We start from the raw sequence: 18,493 nt of genomic DNA, 5'->3' as shown, positions 1-18,493 counted from the left end.
ATTACATGTGCAATTATATATTATTTTAGTTTTATTTGGGAACAAGAAGTATCAAAATATGAATCGAGATTTGGAACTGAATTATCTAAATTCGTTTAAACACTCTCAATTTGAGAACTAACAACAACACAATAATAATAAATGGCGTTCTGTTACAGTAAAAATTGGAAGGAAAAAAGAAGAAAGAATTACAATGTGGTCTTAACAAACAAAATATAATTACAAAATAAGTTTTAGAAGTTTCATTTCTTAATCTGTAACTTGTTATTATAGGTTGTATAAGTTGTTATTAGGATTTTATAGTAATTTTTTTTCCGGGACTCTATTGTAATTCTCTAGTTAAAAAGTTTTCCATATCAATAAAACTTTCAATGAGATTTTAACTCTCTATTTTCATTTTATATATTATCTCTAGTCTTTAATATAAAAACTAGTTTATTATATTTGAGTAAATTAAGAAAATTAGTTATATTAGTTACTTGTAATAAATATATATTATTTTTTTAAAATATCTTTACTATTCAATTGTATTGCTAGAACTATCATTATTACAATAATTATTTTTTAAAAAATAAATAAATATAATAGATAAAATATATTAGAATTTTATATTTATGACTAAACATATAAGTCAAACAAGCTGAAGACAAGAGGTAGTACATATATTTATTCTTTAAAAGCAAAATTGGTCATCATGGTGGTCAACGGTTGAGCATGTCGATTGAGCGGCCAAGACAGTGTCTTTTTTTTTCTTTTTATAGGCAAGGTCAAGACCATTTTGATAATTTGATGTATAGACATGTCTAGTGAATAAAAATTATATAAAGATTCCATTGTCATGCTAAAAACATGTTTTATATTCCAATTCCGATTCTGTTTCCAATTCCATGAAAAAAAATCTTTCCAAAGCCTTATGAAAGAGCAAGATTCTTATCAGGATATTCATTCATTCGCACGTGCAAATGCTGTTATTTTTAGGAGGACAACATTAGGACAAATTTGGCAGGAAAAAGAGTACTTTTTCTGGCCCTCAAATAATGAAATAGAGTAGTGAGGTCAACTCTTTGACCAAAATTTTACTTTTACAACCTGCTCCTTATATTATAAACTATATTAATTCAACCAATTTTCTTATTTGTTACAGGGTAGTATAAACTTCTCAAATATGATACATGAAAACTGCTGCACAAAAAAATAAAATAAAGATACCTTTTTGTTTTTGATCTCTGGTGCAGTTTGTTTTGTAAACTTTTATTCTGGAAATTAATAAATTGCTTCTTTTTAAAAAAAAATATAAAATATAAAATTCACACCAAGTTTAATTCCTCTAATTTGTTAAGGAAAAATCGATAAATATAATTTTTAAAAAAACAAAAGAAAGAAGTTTCACTAAATCACATTCTTGCCTCTCAAAAATAATTCAAATTACAAATTAAACCTGAAAGAGAAAAAAATGAATGTATTTCCAGGATCATTCACGCTTAAATACAAATGCACAAAACCAGGTATCTCTCACTCTTCATCTTCATCTCCTGCAGAAATATAATGACCAAAGCAAGGAAATCAAGAGGAAACTCTAAAGCCTGCTGCAAGCAAATGAATCTTTGGCAAGATGAACAGACAGAAACTGGAGCTTCAAGTATCATCTACTTGTGAATGGAATACAAAGCTTGGGAATGTTGTGGGATGTCCCTGCTCAAACACATGTAAGATCATGTCAGATAGGCCCGTGAAAATTAGAAAAAGAAGAAGGCATGGTAGAAATTCACAAAGCATGTATCATAATTTTCTTGGATGTGGGAAATCAAATGCAGCCAGTATCACTTGACTCTTAGTGAGTATTGTTTTAGGGTTTAGGATTTAGAATTTCAGAGAATTAGTCAGATTTGATTTCTGATGAACTGGGGATATTTAAAAAAATTTATAATTTAAACATTACTTCAGATATTGAAGGGTCATATTCTTCAAAAGTGAGGGGTGGCGTAAAACAAGGTTTCTCCATTCCTCTTTGTCAATTTTGCCATCGTGCTTTGTATCTGCTTCCTCAAAAGTCTGGAGAAATAATAATAAGAAAAATTAACAGCTGAAACTTTCTGATATGGTGAAAAAGGCCTAAGCATAAGAGAAAGAAAGAATAGAGAATCACCTTGTCGATTATACTTTCTATTACATCATCTGATAGGTTCATGCCAGATTCAGCAAGTGTAGCTACTACCATTTGCTTCACCTTTAAAGAAGATGCCAAACTAAATTAGACATGGCCAATCCGATAAAACAATAAAATAAAATAGAAATTTAGTATTTACCTCCTGCCTTTCAATAAAACCTTGTTGCTTGAGATCATACAGTTGAAAAGAAACTGAAACACAAGATTATGTGGTTTTAATTTTTCCTCAAAGTAACTTCATCTAAGCTGATTATATGAAGTAAATATTTTTAAAATACATTCAATCTTTTCATCGATAGGGGCATTCGGATGGAAAACGGATAAAGCACGAGCAAATTCTTCAAAGCCTAGTATCCCATTGTGCTTCGTGTCAAACAAATCAAATACCTAATAGAATCCACGCAGAGAGAAGCTCACATAAGAATTCAACCAGATGATGTCATATAAATGGATGCAAGTAAACAAATATGCAAGGAACCACAAAAAGGAAGTTCAGCATCCAAACTACACAGGAACATGTATAAGCAAACAATCTAAGAAACGTGTACCACGTAAGCAAAGCTTCAAGGTGCAGTATCTCAATAAAACGTTAACTAAATTAAAATCATTAAATATCGATTTTCAAGTTAGTCAGTAAACATTGAACCATGCATGCACGGACAGCCCCACTCCTCCTTGTTATAACAACATTTAAGTACAAAACAGAACATAATACTTATGTTTGATAAGCCATTGATGCCAGTCTATGAAATATACACACATATATATAATATTTCATTATCAGCATATAAATGCACGCTCAGGAATTCAGATTTCTTCCTCTCGTTTATTTCTTGGCCAAAAAGGAAGAAAAGTGGTAAAACGGAGGACCAGAATTGGTTATTCAAACTGATTAGAAATGCAAAACAAGGATGTTTTGCAACTTATAAGAGCACACAAGAGCCCATAATAACAACCATGTTAGAGGAAAAACTGAAAAGTGAACCAGCTTCCAAATAGAATTTCTATCACAAATTGATGGTACAATTTCTATCACAAAACAACAATGGGGGAGCTAACTCAAGGCTTATAATGTGTCCAAAATACTATGTCAGATGATCAAAAACAAAACCTTGTTAATCAGCCCATCATCAATCACCGCACAGCTGATTTCTTAAAAGCTCATAAAGTGCTTCTATTTCACTTACACTGACTGCATAAAAGTGCAAAAACAAAAGCTTATCTTCAGTACAAACAATGAGGAGTTACTTTCAAGATATTAGTGTTGCAGGTTTACGGAATCAGTTAACAAAAAAGAAAAGAAAAGACCGCATTCCTTTTTGTTTCCTTTTCTTCATACATGCACCACCAATTACATGGTCTCAAACCCAAAAGGGAAACATAAAGTACAGAATGAACTTTTCATCAGAAGGCAATGATTAACAAATCAGCAGTGTATTGTAATGTCATGACAACGAAGTAAAGTCAACTCTTACAGACTGTCTCCCTTGCAAGAAGTTCGGGATCTTCAAGGCCTCTTGAGCTGCTTATCGAGGTCAAAGCAACGCAATAAGGAAGCAAATAAATGCTAAGAGCCTCTGCACACGGCAACATGATATCTCCAGCAATCAAGTCCCTCCATAACTGTTTCAAAAATAAAGGAGTTAGATATTCCATTTAATTCTCCTTGTAAAGACATTGTAAGTTTGTAACTATAGGCAGACGGCGAGTGAACCTTTTAACCATTTCTGATTCTTCTAATGAACCCGGACGAACCCCAAAGCCAAGAAAATTTAAGGTAGCACTGCAAAGAATGGTTGTGTTCAAGATTGAATACAAATCCATCAGATACTGGCAGTAGAAAGTGCTCAAAAGTAAAACACCAAAGAACAAGTTCCATGACCAGAACTCACATCATACTGGAAGAAGGCTTTTCCATGTTGCTTCCCTTTCTCTGAAGCTTATGGAGTCAAGCAGACAATCTTTGCATTTCATAAGTTTACTTATACACATGCACAAAATTACATATCCTTGCTGCCATATTAATTTCAGGAACTATAAACAGGACACCAAAACAATGCCAGGCGAAAAACAGGAAGACTGGTCACTGGAGGTACCAAAAAAGTTTTCAAATCCTACCATGGAACACAAAATAATTGAAAAATCACTGCATAGGGACTTTTGAGACTGTACCCAAGACATCGGTTCTGTTCCTACTAGCGCACTCTTGGACACAACCACTTTATAGAACAGAGAATGAATATACTTATTCCTTATCTGAGTAAATTTAACACATAAACCCATAAAAACTCAACCAACAAATTATCGAACCGCGTTATATAACCACAGATGATAACATAAAAATTTGTGGCGAAAAAGCAGCAACTAAATCTCCACCATGCAGCGAGGCCACAGATCAAGTCCAAAAGTTAAACACGGATCCATGATCCCACAAATAGCTTCACACTGAAAACATGATAAAATTGCCTCAGAGAGATCCCAGATTGAAATTCATCAGCCCCCAAGAAAAGTTTCCAATTTTCTAAACTTCGTAACGGCCATAAATTCGCACTCAAAGAAAACTCGAAAACTGAAACATTGACCGCCACCGGAGAATCCAAAAGGAGAAAGATTTTAGAGAAAGCTCAAGATAACCATGTTGAAAAATAAGATGTTATCATATATTCAGATTTCTAGCCAATTAATCAAAGCCGGTACAGAATTAAGGGGGGGAAAATCTCACCTTGGCACTGGGGGATCAACCGAAGACCGTAAGAGTTCCAAGTGTTGATTAAGAGTGTTGAAGCAGTCTTCGTCACAGGGTTCTCTGCAACTACAACCTCCGGTTGAATGCAACAAGGAATCCCTTCGTAAAGGTAACGATGATAGATGACAGATAGGTTACAACTTGGGATGATAAATTGCTATCAGAATAATAAAATTAACTACAAGGCCACACTAGGTTAGCCAGGGCCTGGGGGGTGAATATCCTTCTGTTTATGCCTTAATTTGGAATATTGATTGGTTTAATATATATATATATATTTTATATTTTTGAAGGCACGTCTCCCCAGATGAATCCATACATATCTAATTATCTCCATGTGGGATTTGCTTGGTTGAAGAGAAAGAAAGGGAAGTCTTTTTTTTTTTTTTCTCTCACTGGAAATATCTAAAATTGAAGTTATATGTATTTTTATTTTTATTCATTTTGTTGACTATAAGATAGTAGCTTTAAAATGTTAGAAATCCAACTTTTTAGATAATTAGAACAGAATGATAATGCAAAATTTAAATAGATTTATCTTTTCGAACATTTTAAAAAATTTCATATTCTATCCTTAAATTATATACTATTTTCTATGATATGATATTATTAGAATGATTTTTTATTTCTTAATTAAATTTATAATATTAATTTGAATCAGTATTGTTTCGATTAACTTTCTCCACTTAAACGGGATTTTGATCACACATTCAAATCAATATCTAACCTACTTCCACAGGTTTTCAACATGATAAAAAAAATTATTACTTGAAAAATAGTTTAAATATTTTAGAAAATAAAATATAAAACAAACCATCAATCAACCCTAATCCTTCTTAAAACTAGGAAGAAATTCAAACGATATTTGGTATTACTGAGTTAAATTCAAACTTTATGAAGCCAAAACAAAAATAACTCTCCTAAGAATGTCTTTTGCATTGTCAATACACAATTACCCACCTAAAATATTTTATAACTAGTGATTTGCATAATTATATATTGATAATAAATATATATATAGAAAGTCACTTTTTAAAAGAATATTTTGAACATAAATATCTGCTACTGTGCCAAAATTTATGGAATAGGAGTTTCTTCATTCCAAATGTGCTCTTTCTTTAAAAATTCTAAGGAGAGGATAAAGATACATTTTAAATTTATGATATTTATTAGAGATGGATATAAAAAATCAAAGCAATTTCTTAATAATTTTAAATTTTATCTCTGCAAGTTTCTTTTACTAAATAGATAATATTATATGATTTTTCATTCTAATAAAAATTAATGATATCATAAATTTAAAATAAAATTGCACCTTGATGAAACCGTATGTACAATTCATAAGAATATGATGTTTCAATTCATACGATTTCATTTTAATATGATGTTTCATTCTAAATTTAAATAAAAATTACACCTTGATGAAACCGCATTACAATTCATAAGAATATGTCGAAAAAATTATAAATTTAAAGAATAAATGAATTGAAATTAAATATTTAACATAAATTCAACTCTACACTCTCTAGTATAATTAATAATATAATGTCTTTGCTCTAATTATTAAAAAAAATTCAAATGATGGTGTACTACGGCAAGTTTGTACAGCCGTACAATCGTAAGTACTTTTTCTCCATATATTTCTCTTGACCTATACCATCTCTCTCCATCTCCGACGACGGACTAGCTCCATGCTCAGTTCAACTTCCAAACGCCATAGCTACAAGCATCATATCTTCAAATCAAGCTTTTTTGTTTCCATTACTGCTCTGCTCTAAACGCCAATAGAGAAGTTTGTAAGAGAAAATTTGGAGAACTTGAATTAACGATTTTTAAGTTGTCAGGTTGTAGTGAGAGAAGAGGGACCATAGGAGGTGAGAAGGAAGAGCGGCGCCAGGAATCCATTTGGTAATACGAAGAAAGAGTGTGCACACCGATAGTATCTCTATGTATTTAAATAAAATTTTATAAGGGAAAAAAAAAGTTTGGTGGCATTTTCTTACTGAGCGTCTCTTTTGCTATGAGTTCCTATCACGTGCGCCTTATTTCCCATCGAAGGACTTAATAATTAATTAATAACAAATTTTTTGTACACTTATATATTTTATTTAGTGTCTGGTTCCGCACTGCACATTCACGTCAAGGGCATATTAAATTTTTTAAAAAAAATTAATTATTTAAAAATATTCATTTTTTTTAAAAAGAAAAATGAATACGAGTCAATAAGACATCTATCGGGCAAAATCAAAATATTCTACCAACTTTGAGAGGGAAAATTATATTTTGTTGTTGGTAAAACATTTCGTTCTTTTTTTTTTTTGTCGCCACAATTAAAATTTTTGCATTACATGCCAAGAACGTATTTGAATATTTGAATTTGCTAACGCTTTTTCTTAAAAATAATTGAATGACGTAACGCTTGTGCGTATATAGAATATTTATATGCCATAACGTTTTTCTTTTTTAAAAAAAAAAAGTTCATAGGATGAATGGTCTCCGATTACCAAACGCTAAAATGCAACTTGAATATTTACAATTACATTAATAAATGCAATTTGCGTATTTCTTGTAAATGTTCTCCAATATTCAACTTGGCAACTCGGTGTTAACTAATTATTAAAAGTTGCGAGAATGAATATGAATTCAAGGCAAAAAGGTTATGATTCACATGCGAAAATGGCCAGTGGAAACACTGCCGTATCTACCTGATCAATTAAGGCGGCCTCTATATTAAATTATTAATTCGTATGAAATATGAATAATTCGGTCACAAAGCAGAATTTTTTATTCTCTCAGATGAGGAACTCACGAGATGTGATTTACACAAAAAGGTTTAAAATAAGCCAACAAATATGCCATTTCTCTCTCTACTTTTAATGTATTTCACACATGCTTATCGATTACAAGGGATGCAACTCTGTGGCGTTCATCTGCTCCAACCAATTTTGAAGGAGTTCGCCGCCTTCTCCAAAAAGTGAAACTTAAAAGACATCTCACGGCTTCTTTATTGTTATTTTAAAATATGAAACTCAAAACACAAGAGCCAGCTTCATAAAAATTAACACAAGCTAAAAGCAATGATGTTTCGCATCCATCTGTAGTTTTCGAAATGATATCTCAGAACATAAACAATGATGCACATCATATGATACTTGGATTATCTTGAATTATGTCTGTCCCCTAAATTATAAAAGGATCAAACATGCATCATCTTGGATGTTACATCTATTCAAGATACCAAATCAAAATGTCAGGATTACAAAAAGCTTCAACCACGTTCAGTAGGCACTGAATAGCCAAGGGAAGGAGCATTAGAAATTAACATGACGTGTGATTCAGCACATTACTCTATACCCATTATTATAATCAGATATTCTTACTGGATCCTGATATGCACTCATTTCATTCCAGGGTTGAGTCCCCAACACAGTTCAATTTGAAAGCTTGAGAGTAGATTGATTCAAAATTATGCTGGTATTAATCAATTTCTTAAGAACAATACACTAATTAACCACTATCATCTATAGTGGGTATATATGAGTAAAAGAATTAAGCAGCAACAAAAAAAAGGACGCGCTTTATGTGAAACCGGAGGTTGCTAGTCTTCACCTTCTTCTTCGGTTATCTCTGTAAGATCCTTCACTTTCCCTGTCCTTCAAGAAGCCTAGAAAGGCAAGAAAGCCAAAAAAGAAGAAGCCACCGGACCAATTGCCTCCGCCCCCACCTCCTCCACCACCACCATCGCCATCATCACGGGGTGGAAATCCAGTACCACCATCATCAAGTTGAGGTGATTTCTCCTTACCTGAAAATTCAGTGAACCATGGTATGTCGGTCAAAGGAACATGCTTCACAAAGAGATACATTTCGATAAATGTTTCAACAGTTTCTTAATACTATTACTACTCATAGAATGAACAGGCCCTTAATTACAAATTAAATGACGTTGATAAAATGTTTTGAGAAATGGGAGAGTATAGCTTCAACAACCAGAGAAAATGATCTCTGGTGGAAAGCACACAAAATACGATTATTGATAGTTATAAATGATGTAACCCAGTTGTGCTTAGGGGCAGATAAAAACTTTAAGAAAGAACGGAAGGAAGAAAGATGTCAGAAATAAGCAATCACCAGGAATATGTGTCATTGTAGGAGCCTGGCGAGTGACAGTTTGTGTTTGTTCCGCCCCACATCTTGCATTCTACATAATTGGGAGGCAAATATTATAAAAATGCAATACTCCAGCATTGTCTTCTACATGATACAATCTAAAGTGTAAGCATTCACCGTGCGTGCGTCCATGTAAGCTCCAGCGCACAAGCATGCAGTGGTACAAGTAAGAGGTCTTGAAGAAATATTTAAAGAAACGACTGATCTCTAAACCCCTCTAGACATTGACAGTCGTTGATAACTCATTGACCAACAACAATTATGCTATATAATTCCAATTCAACCCAGCTATATTGTAATACTGAACCTCAAGCTGAAGCTGAAATTTGACAACAAAAGGTAAAATTGAATTTGGGAAACACGTGATGAGGACAGAATACACAAAACCCCTACCCGACAACTTTATTCCAACATATAAAAGAAATGAAAGGCTACTGGACAATACAACCATTTCAGCGAAACGGGCACAGAAGAAAAAGGGACATACCAAAGCTGCGGCACATATTACAGTTGCAGTTCGTGCATGTGGAGATCTTGTATTATAAAGAACATGTGTACATTTCAGTACTCCTGAATGATTCGTCTTCTGTAATTCTCTTTTGCTGTCATAAGGGTAGCATTGCAGGCCAAATCTTGGTAGATTGAATCTAGTAACATTAGTCTCTGCAGCGTAGCCACCTCTTCTCACTATTCACAAAAGCAAGATCTTTTCACTATGATTGGAAGAGTTAAAAACTGATCATGCCTCCAATCACTTCAACCACAGAAAGATAAAATCCATTATAGATTTATTTTTTTAAGAACATGTTTAGGTGAGTCAACAAACATTGTACAACCAAAACCTTCACATTAACTTGATCCCAGCTTAGTGGTGCAATCAACAACCAGATGCATTCTTTGAATGTTCTTAATGCATTCCAAAAGCAGACGCATCCTTTTTTTTTTTTTGGGGGGGGGGGGGGGGGGAAGGTGTTGATCCTTTGATCCAATAGCAATAAAATAAGCTGTGCATCTGATTCACTTCCAGGCAGGTGAAACTAAAATCAGATTAAAAATTACTCAGCCTGGGCTTCCAGTCATGTCACAATATCTGAATAGTGAATAACTTTTAATTTATCAGATTAAGCTCCCCACCATAGACATATTTTATTTCAAATTAATTATAATATAAGAAAAAAATGAAGATGGATGTCCTCTCTCCTTATGAAAACAGTGAATGATAGTTATTTTCTCAGTACCATCCTGTGTCTTCATCCAACTAGTACTCTCCCCTAAAATAAATAAACAAACAATCTACACCCATGAATCTCTTATAATAAGAAGCATTAATACAACAACAGTTGTATGTAAAAAAATATAACAACAGTTGTGTGTGTGTGTGTGTGTTTTTTTTTTTATCACCTCAAAGTGAAAGAGGGTCAAACAAGATTAGTTCCTCAAAGTTGCGTATTAGCAAAAGCAACTCTCCTTTTCGAATTCACTCTTCAACAAGCACCCATAAATTAGAGCCCAATCAAACTAATCCCCTGTGATAAAATCTAGCGCAACAATATCTTGAATTGGTGCAAGTGTGATCGTGTGAGTTAAAGAAAAAAATCCTTTCCAATATGGTATTATCATAACTCATGTCCAATTTTAATTATGAGTTCATAAATATGCTGGGAATGACTTTTTACCTGGTGGTAATTCGCGCAAGGATACTAGAGTAGTAGCCGTCATGGACATCAAGACAGAGACAGAGAAACCACCTGAACAGTTAAATTTCGACAGAAGTTTCAAAACAAGTACATCAAACTTACAACAGAAGAGGTAAATAGATAATATATCATTAAGCAGACTGGCCGTGATCACCAAACAACCACAGTGGTAGTAGGAAAAATTACGCAGAAAATATAAAATTAATTTCAAAACACCTTGTTCAAAAAGCTGAATAGTCCCAACACCGATGAATGTAAAGAAATCAAATCCTCAACTAAATTTATTCATTAAGTTTCTGTGGCCAAACAAAGAAGCATACAAAAGAATTGCATTTCTCTCCATTGCATCATGTGTACTGCAGATAGGGAATCAATTTCTCATCAACTTGTAACATTTCAACTCCATTAAGGTAAATACAGTATATTTAATATTTCCTAACTTATTCTATGTGGGACATCTGGTTGGAAACATAGCGAAAATAAATAAATGAACGTGAGTAGTTTCAAGTTTCAACCTTTTCACTTCATTGCTCATAATTTATCCTGTAACGGCACTTAACAAGACTTCTTGCAGATTTTTTTTTTCAATTAATTATTTACCTACCATTTGATTGAATTATGGTAAGCGTTTTATAGAACGTAAAATCTAAGGATTTATGAAGTGCGATCTGGTTTCAAGATCAACTCAAACCAAACTAGCAAACTAAAAGGTCCCAGCTTCAACAAGATAGAGAGGGAATACAGGCTTTTGTGAGAGATAAACTTATATCAATAAAAACATATGCCATGAACCAAAAGCAAGAAGTTTTTACCGACTGAATAGAATAACTAGGTGGTTCTACTTCAAGGGGCCCTGAGACCAATATTTTGGAATAAAACCACCCAACACAAGTAATTGAGATCAGAATAGATAATACATAGATAAATTCAGATTTCCGACGGCTAGAATTACAAAACAAAACAAGTTCAATAGACAGCAAAAAATTTTCGGAAAACCAAACAGCGCTTGATTATATCGATGTATATAGACCTATTAGACGTGGCAGAGGCGAAAATAGTAGTTTATCCTTGAAGAAGAAGAAGAAGAGCGCCAAGCAAAAAGTTAACGACTCAACCTAAGTTGTAAACAGCGGGTTAAACTTCCAATAAAATTTCATGATAATAAGCGATACAAAAAACGACACACATTCTAATCGAAAGCTTCGAAGAATTGACGAGATGAACTAACCTGAACACGAAATAGCAGAGGGGACTGAAATTCCGAACTAATCTTCTGAGTGTCTCGTCCTCCTGGCCGGTTTCTATGCCCTGAAGAAAAGAAGGAAGGCTGAGGATTTGAAAGCCCTTCCCTTCAGAGAAAAGGGCGCAGCCTATCTTTTTTTTTTTTTTTTTTGGCCAATTAGTGTTCGCGGCCTATCAGAATAGGCCAAGACGGAGGGAATGAGGCGGTTGTGACTAGTGGTTGTCCGCCGCGTTGACAGAGTCCAAAACGTGCCGATCAGGTTTGTGGATCACCGAACCCGAATGTAGGCCCAATCCAATCTAGGGCCTAGGCCTACATATTTTTGGGCCCATCGTGGGCCAATAGTTTGGATTTCTTCTAAACTCCCACTGATAAGAGCCACCTGTGTGTGTGTGAATTTTACCATCTTTTTCCATGCTTCTGCGAATTCCCCAGTGTCGGAGAAATTTATTTAGAAAACTAATCCGAAAAAAAAAATGACAAAACGAGTTTCACGTGACCACTGCTTGAGATTCTACTTTTACACACACATATGCAAATAGACAGATATATATATATATATATATATAATGAGAATTTAAATTTGAAATTTAAAGTTGAGAATAAGATGATGGGAAGTTATGCACTGGGAGGGATCATGGGAGAGACGAAGATTCAGAGGTATAGATGACAATTTTTTTTTTAAAAAAAAAAAGAGTTCAGATAATGAGGGAGAAAAATTAGAGATCAGGAAAAGTGGTCTCAGAGAGCAATAGTTTCAGAGATAATAATAATATGATATGAATATCACTCATTTTAATAAAAAAATATTTTTAGAAATCGGCGTTGACATGGATAGCTTAGAATTGCATCATTTTAAAATTTGCATATTAAAATTTGCATGTGTTTATGGCACAGTAAGCGTGGATTGAATATCACTTAAAACAGTTAATATTTGCTTTTGTAATTATCTTTTTAGAAATCAATACCTGTAACCACCCATGCCCTGCATGGTTCTAGTCTCACATGTTCTCTCTCTCTGTCTCTCCAAAAAAAAAACAAAGGTGTAGATATTATCCATTTAAACATTTTTAAGAGTAGAAGTTTGGGCTTGTCTTGTTAATCCCGAAAGGGCATGTATCAGGTGTCTTTGAGAATTGATTCTTTAAATGAAATTAAGCCTATCCAGATTTAAGAATGGAAATAGCAATCTTCATGACGACTGCAAGTTGGAAGTACATTCCATGCTCATCATAATGATGAGTATGAAGTGCTCATTGCAATTTAACCCATCTAAATTGATTTTTGATAGTCCAAATTAAATTTAAATATTTGTAAATTTTAATTAATTATCTGTTTTAGTAGATATATAATTTGAAATAAAGATGATCTTATAACTAATTTTTTTAAAAAAATAAAGTTATTATTGAAAAAGTTTTACATCAAAAATTTGAAATCTGAATCATTTATATTATATTTTAGATGATCTAGATTACGATGCGCATCACTGTGATGATCACCAAACGAAAACTCCTGAAATTTGATCCTAGAAACCCCGCTCTAACATGATTAGTTTATTGATCTTCGATGCGTCCAACGAGAAGAAAACTATGAAGCTAATATGCTGGCCAAACGTGCTTTAGCAATGCACCCTAGATTTCATCTAGTTCCCTTATGTGAGTTTGATTTGTTTCGTTCTCATAATGTAAAATAGTATTTACTGTTTTTTTATTAAAAAAAAAAAGAAATGCTGACTCTACTATTATGATTATAAATAAATAATATGTGACTTCTCTTCGTTTTAATTCATAAATCTCACACAAAAGTCCATACATATTTCAAGTGAAGTACATAATTTTTTGGGCAAGTTCATTTTCACATAATCGTTAGACAACAAGGGGGGAAAACTTATTTAACAACACACTCCCAAGTGCATCTAATCAAACAACTAAAAATGCAGTGTTGTATGGTATATATGCCTCCATTGGTAAAGAATTTGTACGTGCATGGTCCATCATCAACAATAGCTCAAAATTAAAACTTCATGATTTGGAGGTTAAGTCAGAGAGATTGGAGCCGACAGAAACCACACGGCGGAAGCCGTCGGCACGGTGGTGGCGGCAGCGGAAGGAGCCGGCGTGAGTGGTGGGTGAGCAAAGACAATTCCTCTTCTTGACACTGGTAGATCTTCTAATGGTTAAACTAGTAGTGCTTCCTCTTGGGGAGACATTGAATTTATCAGTACTCTTAATGTCGTCCAAATCCAACTTGGGAATTTTCTTCATTATTTGCCGATCCAGACTGCTCAGTGGTGTCATCCCTGTGATGATCCTTGCTGGCTTTTGTTCCTGATCCACAGTTTCCTCCATTTTTATTCTTTTTTTCCTGTTTCAATATTCCATATTCTCACATCAAAATTGGCTTGGCCTCTGTTTGAGATTGACTTTTTTTTTTGTGGCCAATACTACCTCCGATCCTTAATGTAAAACCCTGTTTCACTTTTATTTTGGTCCTAAATATAAGACCCCAATCTACTTTGTTTCTCATATTTATACATTTTTTTAAAGTAGCCCTTCTAATAATGATAGTTCTAGTCAATACACTTAATTAGTAAGGATATTTTACAAAAAAAACAACACCTATTTAGAACAAATAACTAACTCAACTTACTTCATTAATCTCCTCAAATTAGTCAACTGGCTCTTATAATTAGGACTGGAGGTAGTATTAAATTGTTGGATCTTACAAAGCTATGCTTGGACAACGCAAATGGCTTTCCAAATATGGTTTTGGGGTTGGAAAGAGTTTCATATATTGAGGATTGAAAAACAATCTACCGATTTTTATAATTTATCTCAATTTTAAATTAGACATCTCTAGTTTATTTTGTCTAAATTGAATTATTATTATTTTTTATCCGGTAATTTTATAAATTTTATAAAACCTCGTTTATATAAAAATTTTCAAATGTTAAAAACAGGTTAAATGAACCAAAAAAAATCTCATAAAGTTTATTCAGAATTAAGAACAAATTTACGTATAAAGATAAACAGAGAAAAATTGTTACCGGGAAAAAAAAAAAAAGAACAAATAGAGAAAATTAGCATCCAAAATCAAGTTCTGCATAATAACTTAATCTCATTTGAATAAAAAGATGGTATTCGTTATGATTAAAATTAGAACTACTTTATGCAGGAAACCAAATGTATCTTATTTCTATAATCAATTATTTAAGGCCCTCACTAATTAATTAATGATAATAAACCACTTCTCGTCAACGTCAAACTCTCATGAAAACATGATGCATAGTGAATTTTATTGAGAAACCATATAAAAATGGAATTTAACAATTATTGATTGTAATATTTCAAACACCTGAAATTAATGATCTTAATTAAAATTACTAGTTACCTGGCAAAGCGAAAGAGCATATATAAAGGTACATGAAATTTCTATAAAGACTGATCAGAAAGCTTGAGCACTGGAATTTTGATCAATTCTGAGAAGGAAGGAAGGAAGGTATTGAAGGGGTGAGAGAGAGGGAGGAGGGTTCTGAAATCCTCAGATCTGTTCTGTCTCACAAAGCGAATTAATGGGATGTTCTGTTTTTGTTTTGCCTTAACAAACTCAATTGGTCTGTTTAATTTTTGTGGCATTGACTAATCAGTAGTTTATAACCACAAGTTTTGTGAATGGAAAGAAAATATTTTTTTTTGGGGAAAAAAATCAGGTTCTTTTTGTTTCTCTTTTTCTTTCTAAAAGGACAAATTGATTTTGGGTTGCTCTTCAAATTAATCTATTGCTAGCTATTTTTATGATTCTCATTAATACCGCTGGAAGTTAATCTTAGGACGAGTTTATAATTTGTATCCCAATAGAGGAATTCGTTTTTTTTAAATATTATTTCTCAAAATATTTCGTTGAGATTCCCGTCATATAATTTTCTAAAAATTTAAAAAATATTTGAGGCCAACTTTATGCCAAAAAAATTAATGTCATCAGCCTAAATTACGATTAAAACCTTGATTTTAAATTAAATATAAAAATGAACGAAAGAGCAAAAGAATAAAAGAAATGAAGTTTATGTAAACAAATTTTCCTATTTTACAACTAAGGGCTTCAAATATTCTCCCCATATTTATATTCGAAGCCAATTAGATCCATCAATAAAACTTCTTCCCACAAATCTCATTACTTGAGCATTAGATAAAGCTTGAGATGCAGGATGCCTTCCTGCCCTATTTGCTCCAGGTCCCTCATTCATATATTCTCCCAGCATAGCAGTGCTACAAATATTATAACATATCATCATATATAAATTCATAACATTTATATATATTCTCATGCTAAAATAATATTAAAAAATAATAATAATATTTAAGGGGGATTAGAGTTTATATTTTACCTTCGTATGGGTATACCATCCATGTTGGACCAACCTTGAGGAGTAATAATATTGTCTATAGTGCAAAAAGAGAATATTATTCTGGCATGTGACCCCAAAGTCCTTCCAAGAAGAGTGGGTCCATTGCCTTCAATTTTGCACCCTTCAAAGATGAACCCGCTATTATCTTCTTCCTTCCTTCCATGAGCTACTATTGATCCTGATCTCACTGAGTTTATTGTACATCCCTGAATCCGAAAACCACACAAGAACTAAATGCTAATTTTTCTCTTTTATATATATATATATATAAAATAGCATCTATTACATATAAATGCCTTAATGTTAAGTTAAATTTTAAAAAAATAAAAATATTGTATAAAAAAATAAAAGAGTACCTCATATAATGAGGTAGCAGAGCCCCAGATGAAATCAACAGTTCCTTGAATATAACAGTGATAAAAGAAATGAGTTCCATGGTTATCCAAAAGTGTGTCCTGATTTCCTAAGAAGGTCACCCTATAGAACATGGCTTTATCACCATCTATTTTCACTGCTACTGCTTGATCTGCATATCCCGTTGGAACCGCATTATTCTGCATTTAATATATAATCACTTCATCGATCACCATAATTTATATACTCCTCCGGTCCTAAATATAAGACCTTATTAGTGTATATAAGGCTCTTATATTTAGAACCGAAAGAGTATATCAAAACCATGCATATATTTTATAAGATTAATAGCATTGATAAGTAAATGTTAGCCAAAAACATAAAAATAATATGAATTACCTGAATAGTAATAGCAGTGGCAACAAAATAATCAGCTTCAACCGTAAGAGTTGCAGTATTAACACTTCCAATTTCGTTGCCATTAGCATCTTTATCAGATGCCTTACGAGAACTAGTGATCAAAGGATAGTAACCATCTGTTGCTCCTGGTATTCCTATGAATGATATATGTGACTTGCTTTGTGGTACAGTTATTATCTCACTGCATGCATAATCCACCAGAATTAAAAAAACATTATTAACGATATCAAGACAATATAGTGACAATAATAAGTCTTGCATTTCATCAAGTGGGGTCGGTTATATGAATTGCATGATGTACATACTTGTAAATTCCGGGATGGATGATGATTTTGATTCTAGCTTGGTAACTATCGGGAATGAGATCAAGAGCGCCTTGGATGGTCGTTGAATCTCCGGCTCCACCCTGATCGACCACGATTACTCTACTCATACTTAAGTCAGTTTGTGTGACAACAAAATCTTGCCATTCAATGTACCTCTTTTGAGGCAGATCAGCCCCTACCATTGTAGCCATTGTTGCTACAATAAACAACACAGTCACCAGTATATTGGATAGCTTCCTCATATTTTTATATATGTTTCTAATAATAAATACTAAAGAATAGAAGGAATTTTTTGAAAAAGAAATTCTATAAGAGATAGAACTATACATGAAGACACTTCAAAAGAGTGTGATTGTATGAATAGTTACGTTCATGGAGCTTCTAATTATAGGGACTTGTTACTATTAGTCCTGGTCAAACTAAACTATTGTAATGAGATAGATATATATCTCGTAAATTTTAATCTAGCAAAATCCTTTTAAGAGATATAATTTAAATATCTTGATTTGAATTAGAACATTTTTATTTAGATAAGATAAAGCATCGTAACATGAATAATTAATTATATTTACATAGAAAATATTGATGCAAGGCATTTTTAATTTTTTGAATTCTGACATTATTAATTTAACTCACCCTTAAATAAAAAGGGCAAAAAAAAACTATGTCTTTTTAACGTTTTGTTTCGTAACAGATAAGATAGAAAAAAGATAACCTATTGTCTATCAGGAAAAAAAAAGGTACAAAAATTTGAAACTATACCCGATGAAGTCATGTTGTTGTTATCAATATTTTTCATAACTTTTTCGCAACAGATAATAAAATTGCTAGAATAGTATCCTTCTTTATTATCACAATGTTTTTCTTTCTTTCTTTTTATTTGTATTCTTATTCAGCATTTTGTTAATAATTTTTATTTAATTATTTATCTTTAACTACTCTATCTGAAACCTTCCAGTCACTTG

The 18,493-nt window shown here is 32.7% G+C and overlaps 2 protein-coding genes, 1 long non-coding RNA gene and 1 pseudogene across 3 annotated transcripts; all 4 read right to left on the bottom strand.

The window, feature by feature from the left end:
- Window positions 1–1,646: 1,646 nt before the first annotated feature.
- On the bottom strand, window positions 1,647–3,697 carry LOC114732891 (calcineurin B-like protein 3; annotated as a pseudogene).
- Window positions 3,698–3,750: 53 nt separating this feature from the next.
- On the bottom strand, window positions 3,751–5,129 carry LOC114732895 (uncharacterized). The gene is made up of 3 exons (XR_003739036.1): window positions 4,890–5,129; window positions 3,882–3,950; window positions 3,751–3,790 (listed from the first exon to the last, which is right to left on the bottom strand). It is a non-coding gene; the product is annotated as an uncharacterized LOC114732895 (long non-coding RNA).
- Window positions 5,130–8,343: 3,214 nt separating this feature from the next.
- Window positions 8,344–12,146, bottom strand: LOC114732894 (protein YELLOW LEAF 1, choloroplastic-like). Its single transcript, XM_028920272.1, has 5 exons — window positions 12,009–12,146; window positions 10,760–10,831; window positions 9,571–9,770; window positions 9,045–9,114; window positions 8,344–8,718 (listed from the first exon to the last, which is right to left on the bottom strand). Exons 2-5 carry the CDS (start codon window positions 10,806–10,808, stop codon window positions 8,519–8,521), a joined length of 519 nt encoding a protein of 172 aa, XP_028776105.1. The 5' UTR covers window positions 10,809–10,831; window positions 12,009–12,146; the 3' UTR covers window positions 8,344–8,518.
- Window positions 12,147–16,140: 3,994 nt separating this feature from the next.
- Window positions 16,141–17,719, bottom strand: LOC114732890 (pectinesterase QRT1-like). The gene is made up of 5 exons (XM_028920270.1): window positions 17,508–17,719; window positions 17,182–17,383; window positions 16,785–16,982; window positions 16,408–16,634; window positions 16,141–16,288 (listed from the first exon to the last, which is right to left on the bottom strand). Exons 1-5 carry the CDS (start codon window positions 17,717–17,719, stop codon window positions 16,141–16,143), a joined length of 987 nt encoding a protein of 328 aa, XP_028776103.1.
- Between the last annotated feature and the right edge of the window lie 774 nt (window positions 17,720–18,493).

The sequence above is a fragment of the Neltuma alba genome, unplaced genomic scaffold, assembly GCF_004799145.2.
Source record: "Neltuma alba isolate B1F8T4 unplaced genomic scaffold, ASM479914v2 tig00012941_pilon, whole genome shotgun sequence".
NCBI classification, from domain to species: Eukaryota; Viridiplantae; Streptophyta; class Magnoliopsida; order Fabales; family Fabaceae; genus Neltuma; species Neltuma alba.
The sequence above is the reverse complement of the archived record's forward strand: the minus strand, read 5'-3'. Positions and strand labels throughout refer to the sequence as shown.

Coding starts and splice junctions, on each gene's coding strand:
- LOC114732894 (XM_028920272.1), bottom strand. CDS start 10,808: ATGTCCATGACGGCTACTACTCTAGTATCCTTGCGCGAATTACCACCA. Junction 9,771..10,759: donor CTTGCGCGAATTACCACCAG/GTAAAAAGTCAT, acceptor TTTTGTGAATAG/TGAGAAGAGGTGGCTACGCT. Junction 9,115..9,570: donor TAATATGTGCCGCAGCTTTG/GTATGTCCCTTT, acceptor CCAATTATGTAG/AATGCAAGATGTGGGGCGGA.
- LOC114732890 (XM_028920270.1), bottom strand. CDS start 17,719: ATGGCTACAATGGTAGGGGCTGATCTGCCTCAAAAGAGGTACATTGAA. Junction 16,983..17,181: donor CCACTGCTATTACTATTCAG/GTAATTCATATT, acceptor TATTAAATGCAG/AATAATGCGGTTCCAACGGG. Junction 16,289..16,407: donor GATGGTATACCCATACGAAG/GTAAAATATAAA, acceptor TAATATTTGTAG/CACTGCTATGCTGGGAGAAT.